Source organism: Netta rufina (genome assembly GCF_964035555.1).
Source record: "Netta rufina genome assembly, chromosome: 3".
Taxonomy (NCBI): Eukaryota; Metazoa; Chordata; class Aves; order Anseriformes; family Anatidae; genus Netta; species Netta rufina.
In genome coordinates this window covers 119,576,886-119,601,228 of record NC_140125.1, presented here as the reverse complement: position 1 = coordinate 119,601,228, position 24,343 = coordinate 119,576,886, and the positions used below count along the sequence as shown (strand labels likewise).

General features: G+C 45.0%; 2 protein-coding genes across 9 annotated transcripts in view; one reads left to right on the top strand and one right to left on the bottom strand.

Moving 5' to 3' along the window:
• Positions 1-15,588, bottom strand: part of INTS9 (integrator complex subunit 9) — a 66,632-nt gene extending 51,044 nt beyond the window's left edge. The window contains exons 1-5 of the mRNA XM_084283580.1: positions 15,551-15,588; positions 11,623-11,750; positions 6,985-7,045; positions 4,460-4,522; positions 1,197-1,336 (exon numbers count right to left, since the gene is read on the bottom strand). Coding sequence (XP_084139706.1) covers positions 1,197-1,336; positions 4,460-4,522; positions 6,985-7,045; positions 11,623-11,750; positions 15,551-15,559 — 401 coding nt within the window. The 5' untranslated portion in view covers positions 15,560-15,588. The remainder of the gene's footprint in view (positions 1-1,196; positions 1,337-4,459; positions 4,523-6,984; positions 7,046-11,622; positions 11,751-15,550) is intronic.
• A 557-nt stretch (positions 15,589-16,145) lies between these two features.
• HMBOX1 (homeobox containing 1) overlaps positions 16,146-24,343 on the top strand; it is a 117,232-nt gene continuing 109,034 nt past the window's right edge. For all 8 annotated transcript variants that reach the window (XM_084284783.1, XM_084284782.1, XM_084284781.1 and 5 more), the window contains exon 1: positions 16,146-16,256. The gene's annotated coding sequence lies outside the window, so the exon portion shown is untranslated. The remainder of the gene's footprint in view (positions 16,257-24,343) is intronic.

Below are 24,343 nucleotides of genomic sequence, written 5' to 3'. Positions count from 1 at the left end.
CAGATTTAACTCCAAGTAGTATCTAGGATTACTTGGGGTGGGGAGAACCATACCAGAGTCCATCCTCCAACAATACTGTGCTGGTTATCTTCACCTATCGACCAGCAATAGTCCAAATGTCTACTACTAGTTCATATTTATGTAATTCCTTTCTCCTTGAAGTGCCTTCATTTTTTTGTTTTTTTTTGTTTGTTTTTTACACAAAGGGAGAATTACTTCAGCATAGAAAGTTTGTATAAGACCTTTAACAGACAAAGGTTCCTGCCCTGAAGTGCTTACAGCAGAAGTTCAGATTTCAAGGCCTAATCTGTTTTCTAATGGCAACTGTTCTGCATGAGAAACGCTCAAGTACAGTTAGATGACGTTAAGGACCAAACCTGCAACCTTTGCTTACTGCAATTGATCTATCCAATCAAGAAACTCTCAAATTTTCTACTTGTTTAGACATTGGGAAGAAATTCTTCCCTGTAAGGATGGTGAGGCACTGGAACAGGTTGCCCAAAGAAGTTGTAGATGTCCCATCCCTGGAGGTGTTCAAGGCCTTGGCCAACCTGATCTAGTGGGTGGCATCCCAGCCCGTGGCAGAGGGTTAGAACTGGATGATCTTTAAGGTTCCTTCCAACCTGAACCGTTCTGTGATTCTATGATTCATATTTCTGCTGGTTTAATTTAGCACTTCTCTTTACAGTTAAGAGCTTATGAGAGAATCTCAGCTGTCATTTATAATGAAATCAGCTTGAATTCCCCTCCATGGTATAGAGGCTGGTACAAATCTCAAACACTGAAAAACTACAAGGCAATAATCTTAAAAGTATTTGCTGTTTAAAAGATTGGTGATTCCTTTTCTGTTTGAGGGGAGAAGAGAAGAGCACAAGAGATTGTTGATCCATGGTTTTTGAAGGTTTGAAGCTGGCTTTATGATACTTGCTGCTCAAGGTGTCTCAGCCCACTCATGATCTACTACCCCACATCTGCCTGGGCTCAACACAAAGCACCTGCTGTAAATGACAGATGGTTCCAGAGTCTGGGAAACATTGAGTTAACACATTTTCAGCACTAAGGACTTGGCTGCCATTCAGCTACTGCCTAAGAGCCTCTTCGGAACATTAGACACCACTCCTCTACCCATATTGTCCTTTACACCTTTTCCTTAGCGGTGATGAAAGAGGAGTAGAGAATATTAAGGGGCTTTTTACCTGCCAATTTGAACAGTGGGCTCAGTGGCGTACACTGTTCCAGTGAATCCCGTGTACTCCGTGATATAGGGCAATGCCATCATGCAGTGATAGTTGGAGATCAAGATTACATCTACCGTGGAGAGGTCAAGCAGCTCAGTCTGAAAAGAGAGGAAAGAGATAAGCAACGTGTAACCCTTTCACACAGCTTAAACAATGACAGAAAAAAATTCTCGTTCTTTATTTCTTAAACTTTATATTGCAGTAAAGTAACTGGTTTATAAAAAATAACGGGGGGCACGTGTCAGTTGTTGCAAAGGCTAGTGCTTCCTTTAAATTGACAGGAGTTATTAAAAAAAAAAAAAAAAAAAGCCCTCTAAATTTATTCTCTTCTCAAATCTGAAGAGGAAACCATGTCCTGGGTTTGTCTGCTTCACATAATGAAATGGCTGCCACTAAGAGAAGCGCAATGATTACCCTTCTATCAAAGAACTGATGCGTTTGCTTCCTCAGTGAGGAACACTGCCAGGCACCAAAACTTCTGCAGGAACAAGCTAGCAGAGGGTCTCGTACTTTTTTATGCTGCACATGATACAGTACCCCAGGAGAAAGAGATGAATGCAGATTGTATTTATTCATATGCTTAAAATAATTCATGTATTTTCCCCAATCGAAACGCTTGGCATCTTTATCATTCACATTTTCTACAGCTAGAGATTAAGCTCATTCATATGATACAACAAAACAGATGGGTGGGTCCAATTTGTTTTGATGTGACAGCTAAGGCAGCAGTTCAGAGAGTGAAAGGAGAAGATTTCACACATTGTTAAAGGAATTTTAATTAGAAATATTTACTGGTAATGCTATAACACAAATGGTGTCAAGCCAGAAATTTACAAGATATATGACCTCTAACTCAGTTATTATAGAGCAGCTAATGGAATTCAACACTCATCAAGCACATATTATCTGATTACAAGGCTTGGTCCAGCAACTTGAATAAAAATGGCAAGAAAGTAGGTCACTCGTCTTTTCAGAGGGCTGACACAGTGTTCTGGTGACAAGCTGCTTAACTCAAAACTAAGCATTCATGGTCTCAATCCATGATCACAGCTGATTTCAGAGGCATGATCTCCAGTCTGAGTACAGCAGCTGAAACACTATCCTCCAGTTCATGGCAGGACGCTTTCTACCTTACAAAGCTTGCCAGGCAAAAGTACACTCACTACGTGGTATCAAAGAGCCTGCTGATGACTGCTCCTACCAAGCTGGTCCTTCATGGTTTGATTTTCAGCTGTGTCCAGGTGATACAGAACCAAAAAGGGAGTCACTCCAGCCCAGCAAGCCATCAGGAGGTAGAAGAGGATAAAGATCATCACTTTCCAAGCTTAAATGTCCCACGTCTCAGCATTCTGGAAGCATTTGCTAATAGGATGAAAGGGTGTCGAAACCAAAACAAAGTAAAATCTTCCCTGGGATTCACAGCAATCTCACTAAAAGTGCCCACGGAGTGAAGAGGTTTAAAAATGTTTCCTGAATGTGAAGTGAGAGAGACCAAAAGGTTGCCAAGCAAAGAAAGGGCCGCACTCTGCACTCTGACATGTGGAAGTGTACTCTGCTGCTGAGACAGCCTCTTATCACCTTGTGGCTTCTGGATTACATTCAAAACTTGGCTTTCTTTGGCAGTGGTGTTCCTGGAAATGATACCGTGATTCTCTAACCGCTTTTGCAGACAAGTTTCTTCAAAAGAAGTGGCATGGAAAAAGACAAAACTATTTTCACACAAGCTCCTTCTTATACTGTGCTGTTGAACACCAGCAACATTTCTAAACCCTCCTCCAGACAAGGAAGCCTGTAAAGCTAGAGCTGTGAGCTGTGTGTCACTAGCAGATCTGATCCTAGTGCTTCTGGAGAAGGCTTTGCATCTGTTGAGAACCTGGGGAATGAAAGCATTTATGAGGCTATTTGTCTAGTCCTTACAATGGTGACTTGTGCAGCATTCCTTCACATTGCCTCAATTCCAAATGGAATGCAGAAACTACACTCTTTTTCCAAGATCTGGGACACAAAGGCACCTCCTGGGCATAGAGATGCTTCCTATGCCCCTACCATTCCACAGGACAGTAACCAGAAAGCACACAAGAATACAGAACTATCAGTGTTTTTATTTTGTGATCAGATTATATCCTTTCCTGCTGGGGAAAACTAACAATCAAACACAGATCTGTTGATATAATTTCCCAAAATCAGTGCCAGAGCTGCCAACTGGCTTTGAAGAATCAAGATGACAAGAGTCAGAACCTGTGAGAGGTGAGTTTCATGGAATCAACAGGCATAAATACCGCTAGCTAGAACCCCAGCAAGCTGACAGCAATCTTCCAAGACAGATTCGCAGTTCCTGTCAACAAGCTCAGGCAGAAAGAAAAAAAGAAATCCCTGCCCAAAAGCAATCCCAACGTGAAATGAAAGAACTGATGTTATCACAGCCTGAACACAGCTGAGGAAAGAGGATACTATTCCCAGACTATTCACCATCATTCATCCTCACTGCTCGCTGCTCAGCTTTTCACTCTTTCAGCTCTCCTGCAGACAGGTAAGCCCAGTTAATTCAAACACTTGCACAATAGTCTTGTTTTCCTTTTTTTCTTTTCATTTAAACCCAGGTATTCTTGGCAAAACCAGCCTGAGCAGCAGCGACTTGCACAGCTATGACTGTGGATAGGAGGGTACAGCTTTTTACTTGAAGACCCAATGAGTAGTGCAGAAGACAGTAAAACATTTTTCCTCAAATTTGCTGCCTGCAGAACAGCAAGTCTGACAACAACCCAGCAGCAAACAGTGCCTTAACCACAGCCCCCAGGGGAGCTCCAAAAGGCAGGCCACGGGTCCGTGGTTAGAGACAAGCAGCTCTCCTTGTCTTCACGAGCTGCCCTTATCTAGATCAGCACATGCATCCTGTCATAATCAAGTCCAGCTCAGTGATATTGTCTTTGGAGGGCCCATAAAAAGGACAGTCAGGTCTTTCTTATTCTTTTGTGAGATACTGATCTGCTCAAGGAGACCTTCCAGACCTCCCAAAATCATTGCTGAAAAAGGAATGTTTCCATTCTTTTTCCAGTGTCACAGATACTAGAGGTACCTTAACACTATGAGGTTTCAGTATTATTTACTGAGTAGTAATAAATTAGCATGAATCTGCTAATAATAATAATAATAATAATTTAGCAAATTCCTCCCATACAATAGTAGTCAGATGTTTGAGCAATGTTTTGGAATAAACTCACCTCTGGCAAACAGAACTCAGGCACAGAGTCTACAAACACATGGCCAGAGCACTCCTTTAGTTCCTGCAAAAGAAACAAATCAGAAGACTCAAAAATACAATACGTTACTCCAATACAGTGAGTTTTGCTCTTTCAAGCCTTTTCTTTATCATTGGAAATTTCCAATCCTCCACTACACTATGTTTATTCCCCTTCTAGACATCATTTGGTGTAAGCAAACCTGCTGAAATTGCTTTCATGAGAAGTGAAGCTGCTTGGTACTTCAAGGGATCAGATCCTCACTTGGAGGAATGAAGGCAGCACACTCTGTTAAGTACAGAAAAAAACTGTGGTAACCACTGACCAGTGTTTCTGGGGCTACAAAGGGAGCAGTTAAAGAGGTGCTGTGCTATGAAGCTGAGTTTTAACAATTGAAGGTGTCTTTGTCTACCAGAATCAGAAGTAAAATGATCTGAATTGTAGGTCATGAAGACCTCCCTTCTTGGAACTGGAGCTTTCCCAACCAGGGAGATCTCTACAGCACATTTACTGTGTCCCAGCTATCTTACAAATTTGGAATTTAGTTTTGCTTCTCAAAGACATCAAACTTTCTGTCTTACTAGTAGCAGAACACAATTTTTAGCTCATCTCAGAGCACTTGATAAATTCCCCAAAGATGTTTTAAGTTCCTTGTAGCACTTTTAATTATATTTACCCCTACTTGATCTCTAGTCTTGTTTTCTTTCCCTTTATCAAGGGCTGACATCAGAAATTTTTGTCAATGGAGAAGTGACATTTTTCAGTATGGAAAAGAGCAAACAAAAATATTCTCAACTCTAATCCTAATATATGTCACAGGCTAGCTATCACCCACACTTTCCCTCACAGATTCTTCTGTTGCTTTTCCTGAATTGAGTGGTCTCAGCCAGCTTCAGACTGATAGAATTAAAGATTGAATCCAATTCTTAATAATTACAGTGCACCTGCCAACTAATAACGAATGAGCAATTACATCTAGTGGCAGAAGTCTCCTAACCTCATCTCAAGGGAGTTCAAAATGATTAAAACTAGATCGCAGGAAATTTCAGTGCCTCTCCAGGACGTAAGTTTTATAACTGTCATCCAGAGAGTGCTATAACAGGAATGTCCACCCAACATGATAAAACATCCTCCTTTGACTCTTTCCTTTGCCTTTTTCCAGCATGGGTCAAAGTATTTACCATTCCAAGCAGTTACAACGGTCAAGGTGAAGGTAGGAGATGCTGCCTTTGAATTTTTAACACATGATTTCCATTGACACTGTGCAAGTTTGAAGATTCTCCTGTGCACACACTGCAGCAGCACCACACAAATGTAAATACATCGCTTAGAAATATACTGACAGCCTATCTGTTCGTCAGAATAAAACAGAATCCAAAGGCTCTCAGACCAAGAATGGGGTTCAGGAGAAACAAATTCCAGGGAATTCAAACTGGGTAACTCAATTCCTGCCACTGAGGCTCTGTAGCTCTGTGCTTCCCTGTTCGCATGTGCTCTGAATAGAGCTGTTACTATTTTACTAACAGAAGTGCTGCCTATACAGTTTCTTTTGTCTCCAGTGAGAAGAAAACTCAGGTCTTTCATCTACAATCTTCAGCTCTCTTGCCTGGAAAAATCAGATCAGCCCAAAAGTCCTCTACAAAAGCAACTATTATTACTGTTATCCTTTAATGTTCACCTAGTTGGAGAACAGTCTATTAAAACAGTATTTTCTCTACCGATATCTACTGTTGCAGACATCAGAAAAGTATGCCTATTTTACTAGCATCTGACATATTTTTGTGTTCATTGTTCCCCTATGGCAGATCAAGCTGAATGCTGCAGTGCCTAGTTTCGGTTGAAGCCCCAGATAAATTCTCATTACAAAACTAATGTAATGAAAAGATGGGGGAAAAAAAAGAGAAAAAGCATCTCTCATGTAGCTGAGTCAGTCCTGTGTCTTAGAATTCAGAGGCTGGAGATAAAATCCTCCCTGCTATGACCAGTGGCAGAACACATGTTGATTTCAACAGAGGCCAAAGTCATGCTTTTCCTCTGTAAGAGACCTCCCATGGGCAAACTATTCACTTACGGTTTTCCTGTCTAAAAGAGGGAACGATACCAACCTCATTTACAAGCAAGTTATGAAACTTTAGTGTCAGAAAAGTGAGACTGTTGAATAAAAAAAAAAAAAAAAAAAAAAAGGCACTCTACAAAGGTAAAGTACTATTATTTATGGAGCTTCGCGGAATAAGAAAATACTCAAACAAATGATTTCTGCGTTTTAAAAGGCTTTTTTTTTTTTTTTTTTTTAAAGCCAGGCTACCTCTGAAGACTGAAAGCCTCAGAGTTGCTATTAGCATTTTGTTTCAAAATGTTCTGCTCTACAAGGACACCACGGCCAGTAACGGTACACATAGAAACCTTTGCGATGAGTCAGCATGGAAGTATTGTTCCTGTAGTGAAAGCTCCTCGCCTGTCTGTTGGCTTTTCACATGGCAAGAAAATTCTAACCATTGGTACAGTACCTTGTCCAGAAATGTGCTTCCATCTTTCAAAACCCAACCAGGAAGTTTGGACAGCCTGGGGCTGCAGAAAGAGAGGAAAAAAAAATACATTGAAAAATGAATTCTACCATTATCACTCATTAGGCACAGGCCTTCTATTTGGTGTCATGCAGGAAGAGAAAACCATCTCTGTCTCAGGGAGCTAACAGTCTCCATAAAACAGACAGACAGTTTCATGGTGTTTAAGTGTTCACCGAAATGACTTTTACAAATCATGATTATGACACTTATATGCTTAAAAAAAAAGGAGGGTGACACATGCAGGGAGTTTGATTTTAGTCATTTACGGTGAGAATTTCAAAAGGGCTCAGTGCTGTTTAAGTTGCCTTAGGTGAAACTGGCTGTATAAAACGGAAGAAGGATTAGGGCAGCAGAAAACTTTATGTCTGAAACAATACAAAAGCACTGTAAAACTGAATCTGCCTTGGGACAGAAGATGACAGAAAAACAGTCACATTAGCAATGGCAGGGAAAGACCAAAAACTGTGGCTTAAGTCATAGACACACAGAGTTTGGTTTTGTATCCAGATAAACCCTGGTTTTATGCTCAGCTCTCACCCTGAAGACCCACACCAACAGGGCATCTACCAGTGATGGAAAAAGAAAGGAGCAAGCAGGGGGTTGCTGTGACCTGCAGGTTTTATGCTGGCAGGTCTGGTACCAGTCAGCAACAGCAGTCACCCCTCCCACCCTCTTTATTTTTTTATTTTTTTTTTTTAAAGAAAAAAAAAGTTTAAATGCTAATAAAGAAACTTCAAGGTAATCCTGAGTTTACAGTAGGAACTGCCACGGGTTTTCATGTCACCTTACTTCAGTGACATGTGACTTTTATAAGAGCCTATAACCTAGCTCTGAAACCACTGTCAACCCAGATCCAAGCATACCTGCAGAAATCCAGACAAGTCAAGGAAACGAGAATGAAACCTACCTGGAACCAAGCCCTGCAACAACTTAAGATATGGAGACCGAACTTGAGAACCTGGCTGCAATGAAATCTGCAAGTGGTTTGCACTGAACTCTGAAGAGAGGAATATGCTGTAAGGGCTTTTGAATTAAAGCTCTTGAAAATAGGAAGTGATTCAATGGCTCAGAGGAATCTTGTGTTTAGATTAACATCAGTATAAGAGAACAAATCCTAACTGGCATTCCAGCAAGTCGTGAAAAAGGGAAAAATAAAGACTTGAGGAGTGAAGATAGAAGTTAAGAGGTGAGAGCAGAAGGAAGTGTCATAAAGCAGCAGCAGGAGAAGCTACACCAGAGAAATGTAACTCTTTTGTGGATAAAGAGCAATTCTGAAGAAGTCTGATGATATCAAAGATTAGGTGGCTAAATGTACTCGTAGCTGACACTGAAAAGCACAGCTTCGGTATTTTGGAGACTGAGGAGGGTAGGCAAAGTTATTGCAGAGCAAGTGAAAGTGCTAAAAGGAAAAGCTGGGAGAATGCAAGAAGAAACCACCCCGATATGCAACAAATGTGACAGATAAGGGACTAAAATGTAGGGTGGAAGGGCCATCAGCAGCCCAACATCTCGGAGCCAACACTAGACCAGGTCAGTCACAGTTCTGTATCGCTGCATTCTACAACCCTCTGGAGGATGATTCTAGAGCCTCTCTGGGGATGGGTGAAAGTGCTAGACTAAGAAAAACTTCACCAATGAGATGTTAACGTCCCACCTGAGGTTCTCAAGATGCAATTTGTGGCCACTAGCCCCTTATACTGTCTGTCACTTGAGAAGAGTTTGGCTCTGTTGTCTTTGTAACTTCCTTTCAGGTAGCTGCAGACTGCTATTAGCTCCTCCTTTAGCCTCCTCTCTGCCAGATCAAACAAACCTGGCTCCTCAGCCTCTCTGTGCAGTCACGGGCTCTGAACCCCATCTCAGAGCCCCCCGAACACCCTCTCCAGTTTCTCAGCATCCCTCCTTCAGCTGAGAATCCAAACCTGGATCAATCTGTGGTTTCACCAGCATGAGGCCAAGAAGAATGAAATTTCCTTGATCTGCTGGCCATACTCCTCCTAATTTAGCCTGCTGCGTGGTTTTGCCTTATTCATGATGAGAGAGCTCTATTGACTTGTGCTAAAGCTGGCATCCACTGAAGAGCACAGTCTTGTTGAGAGGCAAAATTAGCAGATGGCTCCTGTATGGGGGTGAGAGTGGAATAAGCAACATAGGACAGAAAGGACTCTACCTTGAAGCCAAGAAGTAACACGGTGCCTGCCGACATAGTTTTGACATTGTAATAGAGTGATTGATTAATCCAAAATAGCTAGAACTGTCACATAAATAACGTGAGCAAGTGTGTCATGGCTAGACAGGAAAGGTTAAGAGCTTCCCACATGTTCATTTTACCGTTTTGCATTTGACTTTGGTTCAGAGGAGAAAATTCCAGTTGACAAACTTCCTTTCAAGTACACGAACTGGCGTGGAGAGCTTGGCAACTGTGGTACTTCACACATGCTCCATGGGCTGGTGAGAACAAGGACTGCCATTTCCTAGTCAAGGTGGAATCCTGAATACCTTTTGATGGGCTTTTTTTAAGAGGAAAGAACTCTAAAAAAACGTCTAGTCCTTTTAATGAATCAACCACTACGGCACATTCTACTCTTAGAGATCAAAGCATAGGCTCTCAAAATGTTTGCTGAAGGAGGTCCCATGTCAGGTAGGACATAGGTTCCAGTTGCATAACAAAAAAATCTTCTAATATCATACCTTTATGTTCCATTTGTAACAACTGGGGCAACAATTTTTGCAGACCACATATAAAGACTTGCAGAGCCCAAGTGGTTCATGGATCCTACTTTGGGGATCTCTGGTTTAAAGACGGTAGAGAGAAGCACAGCTCCTCTCTGATCAGGGTTTCACACTGGTCCAGCTCAGCCTAGCTGCAAGAAGAAGCACTCCTGAGAGGAAATACAGCAATAATAACCTGAGATCTGACAGATCTATCTTCAAATTCTTGCTCTGCTACAAGCTTCATGCAAGACCTCAGGCAATCGGTCCATTTTTAGTCTCTCCTCTGGAAGATAATGTCAGCTCTCTATCACCCATCCACATTAATAATACACATTTGAGTTTCAGAGGTATTTAGACATCCTGGTAACGGAGACCAGATATGGAATGGTACTACAATAAGCACTATAGAGAGAGAAGGACTTTTTAGTGGCAGTCACTTTCCTCCTCAAGTTTCTAACTCACTTCCCCAACTCCCTGCAGGACATCTGCTTTGTAGAACACCAAAGAGATCAATTACTTGCTCAAGTCCATGTGCTTAGGACAATCCTTGCTGCAAGGGGTGTTCAATCACCTTACCGACAAGATTGATTGGATTTAAATCCAACTGTTTGCTCCGATTCCACTGGGCCATCAGGGGTCAAATCTGACATCCTTTCTTATTGAGTTTGAGTCATTTTAGCGCAGACATTCTGGAGGTACTTGGGGAATTCCAGGTTGTGACCTGCAATTTGGCTGTGCATTCCCAGGGCCTGCTATCAGTAGACAAAGCTGGCATATCCCCCGGGAGCGCTGATGCCTGCAGTTCTAAAGAACCTCTTAAGCCTTTGCTCAACCACCCAGTTTTGCTATTTGTTCCTCTCTCTATTTCCTTTTTCTCTTTGGGGGTGGGGAAAAGCTAAGGCAAGGCCATTTTGTCTCTACCTGGATTTCCATTGTCCCAGCTTTTCCTCTCCAAGAAATAACAAATCATAGGAAGTGCTGGTCAGCTGCTATAAGCTCATTAGGTCACTTATGAAACTCTTCCTGGTCATACTCTGCTCCTTTCAACCAAGCCTCCCCTAAACCCAGAACGTGCCTCACTTGTTTCTTTTTGGATCAGTTATTAAATGGCTTTTTGTGAAAATTCCTGCTAGCTTCACATCACCAGGAGTTACTCATTCCCACCTTCCCAAGCCACCCCTTTCGTAATTTGTTCCATTTAAGGGTGACTTATGTCTTGCATAACTGAATATGCAAGTCCATTTACAAGCCTGGAAGAAGACTGCTTTGTAGTTAGGGCACAGGACAGGAAGTCCTGATCTTGGGATTGTCTTCTACACTACTTCCATTTCACTGCTGCTCCATTCCTGTGCCCAGCTGCACTGCGCTTTTATTTATTTAAATTTTAAAATGGAACAATTATGCTATCAAGTCAACTAACAAGGACGGTTAAGTGCTATTTTTCTTTGCATTAGTCTGTGCTCTGACAAAAAGCCTGAGAAGACGATGGTTAAACAGTACTTGCTGGGCTCTGCACACTCCATCTCAGTTACCCATTTATCTCATCTTGCATGAAGAAGCCAGAAAGATGACAGATATGTGACCTCACTTGTGCTGAGCAGTTGCAGCAATACTTCACTGAAGCTTAGAATAAATTATCTAGAAAAACCAATCAATAAATCCATAAAATGTCTTCCGTCTACTGAGCCAAAGGACGTTATTTTGATAAAGAGAATTTTTAAGTGAACAAAGTCTATTTATGATATCAGATGATGCAGTTCATTTGTACTCATCCCCTCTCTCCTTCCAATATACCGTTTCATGCGGAGCACTCCAGCTGCAACCCAAGAAGGTGCAGCCTAAGTGCTCGCAGGCCACAGAACATACCTCTGAACCAGCGGCAACGGGAGGAAATTGAGGGTGGACGTCATATCCAGCCCGCAATCCAACATGATGGTGGTGGATTTGAACTTGAGCACGTTGCATGGTAAGGTTGGATGTCCCGACAGGCAGTACTGAAAGGAGAACATGAGGATGAGTCACTCATCACCTTTACCAACACAGCCACCTCCCCAAAACTGGACTTTTTTCCTCATCTTTAAACACAATTTCACGCATGCTAGAATGAAGCCTGATTTCCTGTAAATTTCTGTCTCAAAACAGTGTGTGACTGTTGAAATTCCCCCACATCAGGGTATTAAGAGGCAGATTGTCTTCAGGCAAGGCTTTCTCATCACATGAGAGGATGACGTAGCTCTACTCAACAATTTAGGACACATATAATATCTCTTTCCTCTAACAACCACCTATTTTCACACACACAAAAAAAAAATAATAGAAAATTAGTATCTTCAGAATTCAGCCCCACTGGCAAAACTTGGCTGAAATTGGCTAGCAAATTTGAAAACTACTCAGGGGTGGAAACAGAGGGAGGGAATTCCTGCAGAAGCACAGGTTTTATTTCTTAAGAAACCAGCCTAAACAACCAACCAAGGTGCAGCCCACACCTCCTGTGGCTGCTTGGCACAGCTCAGCAGAGGAAGCTGTCAGTGTGTGCACTGCAGCAGCTCTGGGGCATGCTCTCACCTGCTTTTTGTCTTGCAAAATGCAAACAGGAAACACTAGGGAATGGACCACCGGTACCTGAATGGCACAGTTTGTGTACTGAGAAATCCCAAATGCTTTGCAAGCTTAATGAGCCAGTGAGCAGGTTATGTACAGGGGCACTTCGGCATCATTGAGATGCAGTCGCCTCTTGTATGGAGAGTGGCAAACATTTAACGAGGCACAGGAGCAGCTGAAGCTCTGAATAAGAAGGGAGGTGAATAAAAATGCTACCTTTAAAAGGTGAGATTAGAAACAAGTGTCTGACTAGAGCGCAGCCAGCTCAGCATCAGGGTTTCTCTTCCTCGAGGAGGGATTCGACGGTTCTTTGGGGACTGGAGATTTTGCATCTTGAATGAGAGTTTTTGCAACTCCGAGTCTGGGCATCTGGTATCACGCTAACTCTCAGGTGGTCAAACTTTGCTTTTACGTTCAAATTTTTGTCAATTAAAATGAAAAATATCAACCGGCTGTCCATGCACTGCGCTGAAAACTCACTCATTTTCTCAGTCGTTTATACCTCGTGTTTGCTTTCTGCACTTCATGAAGGGGAAAGAAGGTAGATAAATCATTTCATTTTCTGCCTCTGCTCACAATATGTTAACAGGGGACTGCAACTGCTTGAATTAACAACTCCCAAGGAGAATATTCACATACATTCATCAAAAAGATGTTTTTAAATTATATTTAAATATTAAAACACTACTAGCCCCCAAATATTAAATTAAGACTATCACAGGCTTTTGTTTTAAATTCATAAAGCCTTAATTATTAAGGAGCAACATTACATTTTTGCCTGCTACTACCAAAGTTTAAGAAAGCCTTAAAATAGCAAGCTGGAAAAGAAGTGTGTACACATGTCCACCTGCTCAGGTGTCTCATTTGTGAATCTAAACCACACATGTGAAATTGGGTTCTCACCAGACCAGGACTTTGGCAACTGAAGCTATAAATCCAAGTAAAAAGAAGGAAAAAATAAAATCTAAACTATTTTTGTAGCTTTTCAACTACCAGTAATTTAAAAAGGCGATGAAATATCACCGCTTTTATCAGCAAAACACTTTCTTCCCTTTTTTTAAGAATCACGAGTAAGATCGTGACCCTGACATCTACAAGCTAACTGGAAAATCTTCCTTTTTTCGTCTCTAAAAGCATCTAAAATAATCTATATCTGGGGCTGTCACACCATGGCAAATGGATTCCTGGGAGTCAATGGACTCTTTCTATCAGATTCACATAAAGCAACCGAAGAAAAAAAAAAAGCAACTCATATATGCTATACAGCTATTTGCACATGTGACACTTCCAGGGCTGTGCCTCTTAGAATTATAGATCAGGAACCCAAGGCATAGTGAATGCCTGCACTGTTACATCTCGATACGCACTATAAGTGTGATGTTAGATTACTTCTACCCAGTTCATAGCTGATACTATTTAAAAAAGATCCAGAGACACCAGTAAATAATACTCCCGACCAGGCTAAATTGCAAGCCCTTTCTGCTCTTGGTTTTATTCGCTTCCATCTTTTTTTCCCCTGATGGCTAAAGGTCAGCACAGCTAACATACTAGGTGCCTTATCTCCTAATTAAAAATAATGATGAAAAAAGTCACAAAGCATATATAAAAGACCACCAAAATGCCCATCTCGGCTCACAACTTCCTTGGCGGGCCTTGTAAATAGGATGAAAGTTTGGCAAAGGGCTGGAGATGAGGGGCTGAAGCCCTCGCAGCGATAGCTTCTCAGCAGACATCTGGTTCACGTTGAGCGCTCGCCAGCCCAGAGCACTGCTGGTGATCTCATGGATGGCAAGGGGACAGAGAAAAGAGATGACGTCTCATGCTAGCAGCTCCAAAACATTCCACGTTTTGCAAGTTAAAGCCAGCACTCTGAGTTGCAACTGCAGCCAACAAATACTGCAGCGCATCGCTCCAGTACTAATATCCCATGCTAGCAACTGGAGTCTGGATTTCCCTAGACCCCAGCACATTGGCAGTAGGAGGAGTCCAGCATTTTCACTGGACGTGGAATCAGGTCTGCAGGCTGCGACCTCTGCCTTGTTCGGAATTCAAACCAAACATATGAGAAAAGAGGATGACATAGCACCCAACTCCTCCCTCCTGCAGCCCCGAGACTCAGTCATAACTGCAGACAAAAGGCAGAATGAAGAATCCAGTCTTATAATCCTCACTCCCCAAATGCGTATGCAGGTCTAAAAAGTGTTGTAATAGAGCTGGCAGACAGCTTGCACGTCCACCCCACGCCCTTTCCATCTCTCTATCCCTACACAAGGCTCTAGACACATCAAAGTTCACATTTCCACTACAAACTTCATTTAAAGATGTCTGATTTAAAGTTTGCAATTTTCCCCTGAATTATGTCAGCCTCTGCGATCACATCCAGCAGCGCTTTGTCCCACTGCTAGGGTTCATCCAGGCCAAGCCTGATTACTTATGTATGATTATGGGGGGATCAACCCTTCAGCCACCTGCCTGAGGAACTAATTTCACAGTTACACCACAGACAGGGAGTCACTGGAAGCCTTGAAACAAGCCCAAAATCCAAGTTTAGTTCTACGAAGCTTCCTCGTGACAAACCTCTTCGTCTCACACCCAAGAGATGAGTTTGTGTTTAAAAATGGGTGAAATGCATCAGTGTTATGCTTGGGTGTCCTGAGAGCTGCTTGGGCTTTCACCTCCTAAGAACTGCACCGCATTAATTTGCGACGAGGAAATCCTTCCTGGAAAACAAATTAGCGGCTGAAGCCACATCTCTAGGAAAATTAAAGAGCTGAAAAGGGAGAGAAACAACACAGGCTGGGTACTTTTGGAAAAAAACCTTCCCCTTAAAGCACCAGGGGGAAAACATTTAGGGGCACCCCCTTCGGAAGGGGTTCCTCAGGCAGGGGTCAACTCTGGGATTTAGGAGGAGCAGGGTTAGTGGCACGGTGCTAGGGGCGAGCTGGTGCTTTGGGAGCAAGCCTGAGGCGACCACACGCGTGAGGGGCTGGGGGCCAGCACCTCCTCACCTTCATCACCCTCATCTTCATCTCCTCCTCTTCCTCCCTCACCCCCAGGCAGGGAGCCAACGCTTGAGACCCCCCCCCCCAACCCCTTAACGCCCCCCCATGGTGTATAACAACCATATAACACACCCAAAACCCCCCAAATCCACCCCAAAGTGCCAGGGACGCCCCCCAACCCCCCCGCTCACCAGCTTCATGCTTCGCCCGGCTCTATTTACGGGGACAATCCTGCCCCCACCTTCCTGCCCCCCCCCCCGCCTCGCCCGCAGAGCATCATGGGATCTGTAGTCCCATCGCCCACAATGAGGTCATGGCCGAGCCCGCCCCAACCCTGTTACCCACCTCCCCCCCCCCCCCGAGGCATGCCGGGAGTTGTAGTCCACCCCGCGCTTCGCCCCCCGCGCTCCATTGGCGTGCCGAGCCGGCGGGGCACGCCGGGAGTTGTAGTCCTCGCGGGGTGGTTCCCCCCCGTCACCCTAGGGAGGGGGGAACTACAAGTCCCAGGGTCTCCCGGCGGCAGCAGGTGGGAGCCTGGATGTTGATATCAACATGGCGCTTGTCAGACAGACAAAGGCAGTCAGTCTGGTGTGATTGAGCCAAAAAAAAAAAAAAAAAAGAGAGAAAAAAAAAAAAAAAAGAGAGAGAGAAAAACCGAGAGGAGGAGGAGGAGGGGAGCGAGACGGGGGAGGAGGGGGCTTCTCGTCCCGGGGGGGGGGGCTGGGGAGAAGGGGGCGTCGGCAGCTGAGGGACCCCCCCCCCCCCTCGCTATTGTTCTCCTCCCCCCCCGGTCGTCTCTCCCCTCACGCCGGGGCGGGGGCGGGGGGCGGGGGGGGGCAGCCCCCCGGCGGCTGCCGTTAAATGGTGAGGTGGTGGAGGAGCCGCCGGCACCCGGAGGTGAGTGAGCGGGGAGGGGAGGGGGGCGGGCTGTGAGGGGAGGGGGAGTGTGGGGAGGGTGGTTTGGGGGGGAGGGGGGGGTCTCTCTCCTCCCCCCCCCCCCCCCTTTTGCTGGTACTGATCTGCCTGAGGGGGAGCTGCGCTGTGGGGAGAGCGCCTGGCAGCCAGGGGTATGTGGGGGGGGAGCTTGGGGTTTTGGGGAGGGGGTCTGAGGGTCTCGGGGAGGGGTCCTGAGGAGGTGGGAGGGGGGGTTGTGGGGTTTTTGGGGGGTTTTGGGGACTTGGGGGGGGTCTTGAGGTGTTTAGGGGCGTCCTGAGGGGGTCTGAAGGGGGGTTCTGAGGACTTGGGGAGGGGGGGGGACGTGAGGAGCTGAGGGGGGGTCTGGGGGCTTGAAGGGGGGGGTCCTGAGGACCTGAGGGGGTCCTAAAGGGGTAGGGGGTGAGTAGGGGTAGCCCCCTTTAGCCCCTTCAGCCCTTTCTCAGAGTTGCACCCCGGTTTGGGGGGGGGCTGCTTCGTTTTCCCAAAGCCCCCCAAGCAGCAGGAAGGTGCCCCCGGCTGGGTAGGCCCCCCCCGGGAAGGGAGGGGAGCTCCTCATTTTATTTTTATTAGTATTTTACCCCCCCCCTCCCCACCACCACCACCACCACCTTCCCCTCCTTCCCTTCCCTTCCCTCCCCCGGGCGTGAGGGAGGACGAACTCGCGGCGGCGGAGTCCCCTCAGACTGGGTGGGTGCTGGCTGCCGCTCGCTTTATTATTATTATTATTAATTATTTTTGGGGTTGTTTTGGTGCTGTTGGCTGCTGAGTTTGGGGCTGGGCTGCTGCCGCCTCCCAGGCTGCGGTGGGGGCCCTCCTGTCCCCTTCCTTTCCTCTTGTCCCCCCCCCTTTTTCCTTCTGTCCCCCCTTTCTCCCCCTTGGGGTGCCTGAAGGGGCTCCCGGGGGCTCCCTCCTGGGGCTTTTCCAGGGCTTTTGGGGTGGAAAAGGGGCTTCTGGAAGGCCCCCGATTGGGATTTCGATGTCACCCCCCTGGGGGGGGGGCTCTAGGGGGTTTTGGGGGGGGGGGGGAGCTGGGCTGGGTCCGAAGGGCTTTGGCTGCTGGGGAGTTGAATGCCTGGGGAAGGAGGAGGGGGGACCCCGAGGGAAATCGTTCCCCAAATGTGTGTGGAGAGCTTGGGTGGGGTGTCACGGCTTGTTTGTTCGCTACTTCTCGGGAGGAGATGGGGGAGAGGAGCTTTGGTGCTTCTCTGCCTCTGCCCGGGGTCTTTTTTTTCTCTGAAGAGCTGCGGCTTCGCCCCCAGGACCGGTCAGAGGAAGGGGTAGGGAACGCCGCTGACCCCTTCCCCTCGGTTTTTGGGGTTAAAACAACCTGAGACTTCTGTGTTTTGGGGCGCAGAATACCTCTGCGAGACAGGCTGAGCTGAGTTCTTCAACCCCAGTTTTGTCTGATGGCTTTTTTTTTGAGTTGTTCCAAGAGTGTCTCCTGGTATGTTTGCAGAGCACTTCTTTGCGAGCATTTTTTTTTTTCCCCCCTTTGCAATAGGTCTGAGAAAAGCCTCGATCATGTGCGCCGTTTTTTTTTTTCCCTGTCCCTTCTCGTTGGGGACAAAAACTGTTTTTTTCTGGGGGTGGGGAGGGAAGAAGGAAGAGGAAATGAAGACTGTGAGCGTGTTTGCCGCTCGTCCGTGGCGTCGGGTTTATCTGAATTTGTTCTCGTGCCCGTGTAACGTTGGGGGGAACAGATGAGTGGCTTTAAGGACGGAATGCCCGTGAACTGAAGCTGGAAGGATTTAAACTTTGTAAGGGAGGCAAGCGTGAAGCTGCTGGCCGGAGCAGATCTGACAGACGCTAGCGACGTGCCCCTGCTCCAAAACCAAACGGGGACGGAGGGAAAGGAAACCGGCGGAAAAAAAAAAAAAACACAAACAAAAACAACCTGCAATTTGCATGGAGGATAGCGTGTAAAATACGTAGTGCTGGAGAAAGGAACGGTGCTGTGCGGACGCTTGGTGGGCTTGCAAAAACCCTGAAGTGCCCGCTCGTGTCCCGTGATGTGACTAGCTCATTTCTGCAGGGCTCATCAGGTACAGGCTCTGCTTCCTTCCTGGGATGGTGCAGCTGGCATTTGATTTCCTCCATGGATGGGAGAGGAGGAGTCCTGTGCAGTTTTTTTCCCCGAGATGATTGCATTTTCTTTGGCCTTGCTGTACCCTGCCTCATTAGTAGGAACTGCATCTATATTTATTTACCATTATACCGTGTCCCTCGGGACGTCGGGTGTAGTTTGGAGTAGGTATATATGGATTTATCACTCCGAAGGGTTTTTTTTTTTTTCCTCCCATCATGCTAGGGCCAAATCCTTCAACAGCGGAGATCAAACTTAATTTATTCCTGTGTTTCGCGTCTCCCTTTTTGCCATTTCTCTTCCAGATTGCCAAGAAAACATTTCTGACGTGGAGATGGGGGGAGGGAAGCAGGAGAGAAGTGGGAAACGGGTAGGATATTATAGGGCAGGGATGCATTTGTTATCTACATGCTCTAGGAGCGCTGAGCTCAGTGAAAGAACAGGGTTTGATATCTGGAAACTGGGCTTTGGGAACGCTCTTGTCCCTTACATGATTATCCTGTAGCCCCGTGACAGCCACAACTTTTTCTGTAGGGTTGACAGAATTGCTATGACGAGCCTGGGCATGAGGCTGGGAACAAGGAACTTGTGTTTCCCTCTCTTCCTCCTATCGTTCCTTTAGCACCAGTGCAAGCACCCGAACAGGCATCAGCATTTTTACTCCTGTGTCATCCAACTCGGCTCCGAGCAGGTCTAGACGACATCGTGGTATGCAGCCGGCCAGCTGTGGTGCAGGAATGCTCCCATAGGTGAACCTGCAGGCTTTTTCAAAGAGGGGTAAGGAAACCTGCAAGCAGATCCCGGGTGGATGAGGCCTGCTTATCTCTGCACCTACTTTATTGAGCAGTCAGGAGCAATTCCTTTCGATTTTGTTGACCTTTCTAGAAAACGTGCGTCTCTCTAGTAGTGCGAGCGGGTAATTCTGAGGAGTTAGGAACCAGAGTTTGCTGCAGAAAGCTTATTTCGGAGGCTGCTGTTTCTGTGTGGGTCTTCGTGGTCCCTTTCAAAGGGATATTAAAAGTTTATGGGTGTGCAATGTTTGGAAAGTTAAATTATTAGGAAGCAGTTACTTTATAGTGAAAATCTGTAAGTTTATGCGAGTGTCTGATGTGTTTTTTCTTGGTATCTGGGGCTGGGAAGATGATGGGGTTGTGGCATTTGCTTTTTGGTTTTGAATTTTATTTATAATAAGCCTGAATTTCCAGAATTGTTCTGTCATTAAGTTTTGGGACTGCGCTTTGGTGAATGTCAGCGAGGCAGCAATGCAGTTTGGGTCTTTAGGAAATGGTGTTTGGGAGGGGAATGGCAAGAACTGATGGAACTAAAACTTGAGAAGTGAAAAATCCTGCGCTGTCTCTTTCATAAAAGGCATCTCTGAGGATGTTTGGTTGCGTGTGTTAGAGGATAAACAGATCTGCATGAGATGACAGCATGTTTGACTCTGAAGAAAGCAACTTGTGCTTCACAGCGATTTCTGTGCTGAGCTTTCAGGGGCAGGACGGAATTTCACATGGCAGCTTTGGGATCCGTGGCAAATATTTCTCATCTTCTGTGAGGTTTAGGTTCAGAAATCAAGCGCTTGAAGGGATGCTGTCAACTTCAGGTTCCTACCGCAAAAGAGCATGCCTTTGTTTCTCCTCCTGATGACTTTATGCAGCTCTGACACTTCTAAAGTCACTGAAGTCGATTTCCCTTCGCACTGATTTTAATGGAGCAGGCATTGCATCTGCGTGCAGGTCCTCGTGGGATTGCCCCTTTAATTATACCTATGCTGATAATATTATCTTGTGGATTATCAACGAAGCGAGACCAATGTCATGATTATAGTGGGATTTTTAGGAGATAATGAGGAGAAATAGATTTGATTTTTGGTTAACTCGTATCCCTAAAGCCGTTCTTTATATATTAGATCACCACCAAACTGTAGGTTAGTGTTCAGATATTCCTGTGTTGCATAAAGCTCCCTTCTAAAACGCACCAAGATGAGGGCAGCTGGCTGGCCAAGTATACTGAGAGTTTGTGTTTGAACACTCAGCCACGCAAACTGATTGAATGTTAGCTATGAATGCAATTTCCAGCACGAATGCGAAAGGTAAGTGTTTGGACAAGTGCTTTTAATTTGGGAAACAAAGCGAGCAGGAATAACAGGATATGAAAAGAAAGTGTTATTTTTCATTTCGCAGGTGGCAAACTAAGGTGCAGAGGGATTAACTTGCTCAGGTTCCTCCACGGAGTCGGCGGCAGAGCTGGTAATCGCTCTGTGATCGGCAGAGTTTGTCAGGGCTCTAATCGGGAGTTTTTCTTCCTCCCCCCGTTAATTGGCTCGCTTCCACTTTTTAAAAATAACATCTAGAGATTATTTTTCTTTCTTCCAGTTTCCAACTTTATAGCCCAAAGTGTTTTTTTTCTTTTTCAGTTGAGCCTTGAAAGTGCAGGGTTGGAAAGCTTCCTCTGAGCAGCACCTCCCTGACATATGATACTATCTCGAAGCAGCCTCTGACAAGTGAACCCTCTCATTGAAATCATGTGAGGAATTTTCTTACTCAACACTGAAGATCTTCTGGGGGAAAGGAGGTTGCAAACTATTAGCTATGTGGTCTTCATTGCGAGCTGGCACAAAAAATGCTCTTATGTATTGAGGCAGTCATGTGGTCCACCGAAAGGAGCTGAGAGTTGCTGGCCAACTGAAAATTTCATCTTGCAACTCTGAAAAACAGCTATTTTTTTTGCGTTGTCCCTGCTGAAAAGAGAGAGAAGAGCTTGAGATCTGGTCTTCCTGAAAAATGGCATTGTTTGGTTTCCTTCCCGCTCACCTGTGACCATAAAGGCAGGTAGAGAAGCTTCTCTGATAGATGACCTTAAAAAAACAAAAAAAAAAAGTGGCCATCGTGTTTGGGATGCCTCTGTTCGGTGCCGTTTCGGGTTGACCAAAAAGGTCGTTGTTCATGCAGGCTTCCTGCATAATGTGCTGCTGAGCAAAGTGCTCGTTTCACAGTTATGAAACTGCTGCTATCACAATTACTGCATCGTAAAGCCTAACCTAATCAGAAGTGATCGATTTATGGCCGCAACTTGTGTGGTGCGCTGGTGGAGTCGGGCTCTGATGTTTCAGATTGATTCATTACGGCTGAGCCACTGTCCTTCTCCTTTACTACTCGGCGATAAAATAATACTTTGTACCTTCATTTGTAAATCTTTTAGTGCTTTACAGGGCTATCAGGGTTTTAAAAATAGAGAAACTGAGGCACGAGGGCCAAGTGACTCACTCAAGGTCAGATAGTGAGCAAGTGCCAGTTGTACACAGCTCCCTCTGTTCCCCACCTATTGCACGCTTCCACCTGGGCTATATTAACGCGTTAACCATACACAGAATTTATGGCCTGGTCTTCTAATGTGCTCAGTAAGAACACCTGAGTCAATGGGATGGTTTGAACGCTGATGGGAGGATTTCCCATGTGCTGTTGACTTCTGTGGTTTGACACTCGTCATCCTCGCTTATTCTCTTAAGTTTATTGCTTTAAGAAGGGGGAAGATATCAGACCAGAACCACCGCTGGGATACATTTTCTCAGAAAGCTCCTTTTTCTTGCGTTGCTTTTCTTCTGCTTTAATAGGAGTTTTTCAGTGTTGGACTTCAGATCTGTCTCAGGGATGCCCACGCACCCTTGTTCCAGTTGTGATTCAGCACCGTGCTAACTGAGACACCAAAAGGTTGAACAGGACTGTTTTGATGTGCCTTTTTTTTTTTTAATTTCACAAATTAAACAAAGTACTCTAGGGCTGGTTACTCTTGGCTGTGTGCAGATTTCCCTTTCCCAGTTCTTAATCAAAGCTGCATGCCGAGTCTGAAGTTGGGCTGCTCTTCAAACTGGGAACTGCTGGAGGGGAGCGCTTCTGACCGAGCGTATTCTGCTTTATCTTTCCGGCGCAGGCACCCAGAATGGAGGGAAGGGCAGTTAACTCTTTCTCCTACAGAGTTCCTGCATGAATGTTTGCTTCAGCATTTCACGGTGGTTTTAGTGCCTGAAACATGCCAGCAAGCATAGCCCTTCGTCAGGTTTTACCTACGTACATACACCAAAAGTCTTTTGCGTGTGACTTGACAGAGACCTAGCCTCGTGTGTGTGTCTGCAGCAAGCTGGCAAGCTCCTGCTTACCTGATGGGATGAGTGGTGTTTTCAGATCTACCCAAGAACCTTGTGCAGCTGGAGGAAAACAGTTTTTATTACCTGCTTCATATGTGGAGGGGGCGTTCTTTTGTTCTCTGTAAGTGCAAGGGGTCTATGTAGGCTAGATCAAATTTATAGGAATCCTATTCACTGCTGTGGTGGTAGATAAGGCATTAATATTGGGCTAAGGAAGTAATTTGCAAGCCAGGCATGCAGAATATATTAATTAATGTTTGGTTCTGAATACCCCCGGCTGAATCCTGCTTGTGTTGGTTTCCTCCCTACTTTTTAACTTTGTATTTAAGAAGCCCTGTTTTCTTTTCACTTTCTTAAAACACGCCACTGACTCCTGAGTTGGTCAATAAAACAGCTCCTGCTGCTGAAACAATACTGTGGGCTGTTTTTCAGCGAGCATTGTGAACGGCCAGTTTTATTCTTCTGATAAGCCTATGTCCTATCAATTAGGAAGTGTAGCTTATAGTCATTTCCTGCATTTTGAACTGCCCATTTCTTACGAGCTCTGAAGCAAGCCCTGAATCTGCTTTTTGTTCTTCAGTGGTACTGTAGTACTAATGGAAGCAGAAAGCATTTAGTTAGTTCATAAAATACAAGCGCTGTTTCTCCTTGGATATTTATTCTGACCTTTATTTTGGACACTTTTCTCTGCCATGATCAGATTCTCTGATTACAATGTCAGCTTTCACTAGCAATCTCTTTGTGATTTAACTGGCAGGGCTCTGGAGTTTGAGCAACTGGGATGCAGCAGCTCTGACGTGTAAGTAGCACGCCAGTGTTGAAAAGGAAAGTTCTTCCTGGCAGGGCGCTCTCACTGGGCTCTCATTCCTAGGCTCTGCCATAAGTCTTATTTTATGACCCAGGGCAAACTTCTTGACTTGCCTACGTACCAGCATGCAATATGAATATAATCCTTTCAGGGCTGTTGAGATGTTTTCATGTTTGTAAAGTATTTGAGGATTCTTGGCCGGGTGTTAGTGCGTGCTGCTCTCGATAGCATAAACACGAATACCATAAGTGTATTTACACAGAGGAAGAACGTGTTATTTAAGCTAATGCTAACTTTTTTTCGTGCCACAGATGGGAGAGGTAAGTAGTTCATCGCCAGTTTTCTCAGCTAAGTTGTATTATGCATTGTTTCCAGACGCCATGCTCATTTTTTCTCCGGCTGTTTGCATTTCATGGGGGCTCCGTCTGCTCGGTGGAGCAGTGCTGTGTAGCGATAAGAACAGCAATCTGAGAAAGAGGGAACTTGCTGAACTTGAAACTTATTCCTCCCTCTTTAATTTCCTCACCCATAGAAGTAGAATGATGTTAACATATTGGAGGTTCATAAAATTTAAGGCGAGAACAGGCAATTAAATCGCCTTGTCTGATATGTTTTATATGCTTTATATCACGAGTCTTTAAATTTTAATCATTTACTCTGAAACTGAGACCAGTAACTGATGTTTGGCTAAAAACAATTTGAAAGCTTTCCAGCCTCGAGTGTCCGTGATTGGTAATTTCAGCCTCATCACTTCTGGTAGTTTGTGCCATCTCACTGTTAAAAGTAAGTGGCTGATTTCTAATTTGAATTCGTCTAACTTCTGCCGCTGGTTCTTGTTACGACTTTCCTGACAAGATTAGAGCCCTTTAGTATCCCCTACTTTCTTGCCATGGAGGTACTTACACTCTGTAATCGAGTTACTCGATTGATAAGGAAGCAGAGTTGAGCTTTTAAGTCTCACTCTGAGGCATTTTCTCCAGCACTCAGATCATCCGGTGATTCTTCATGGTCTC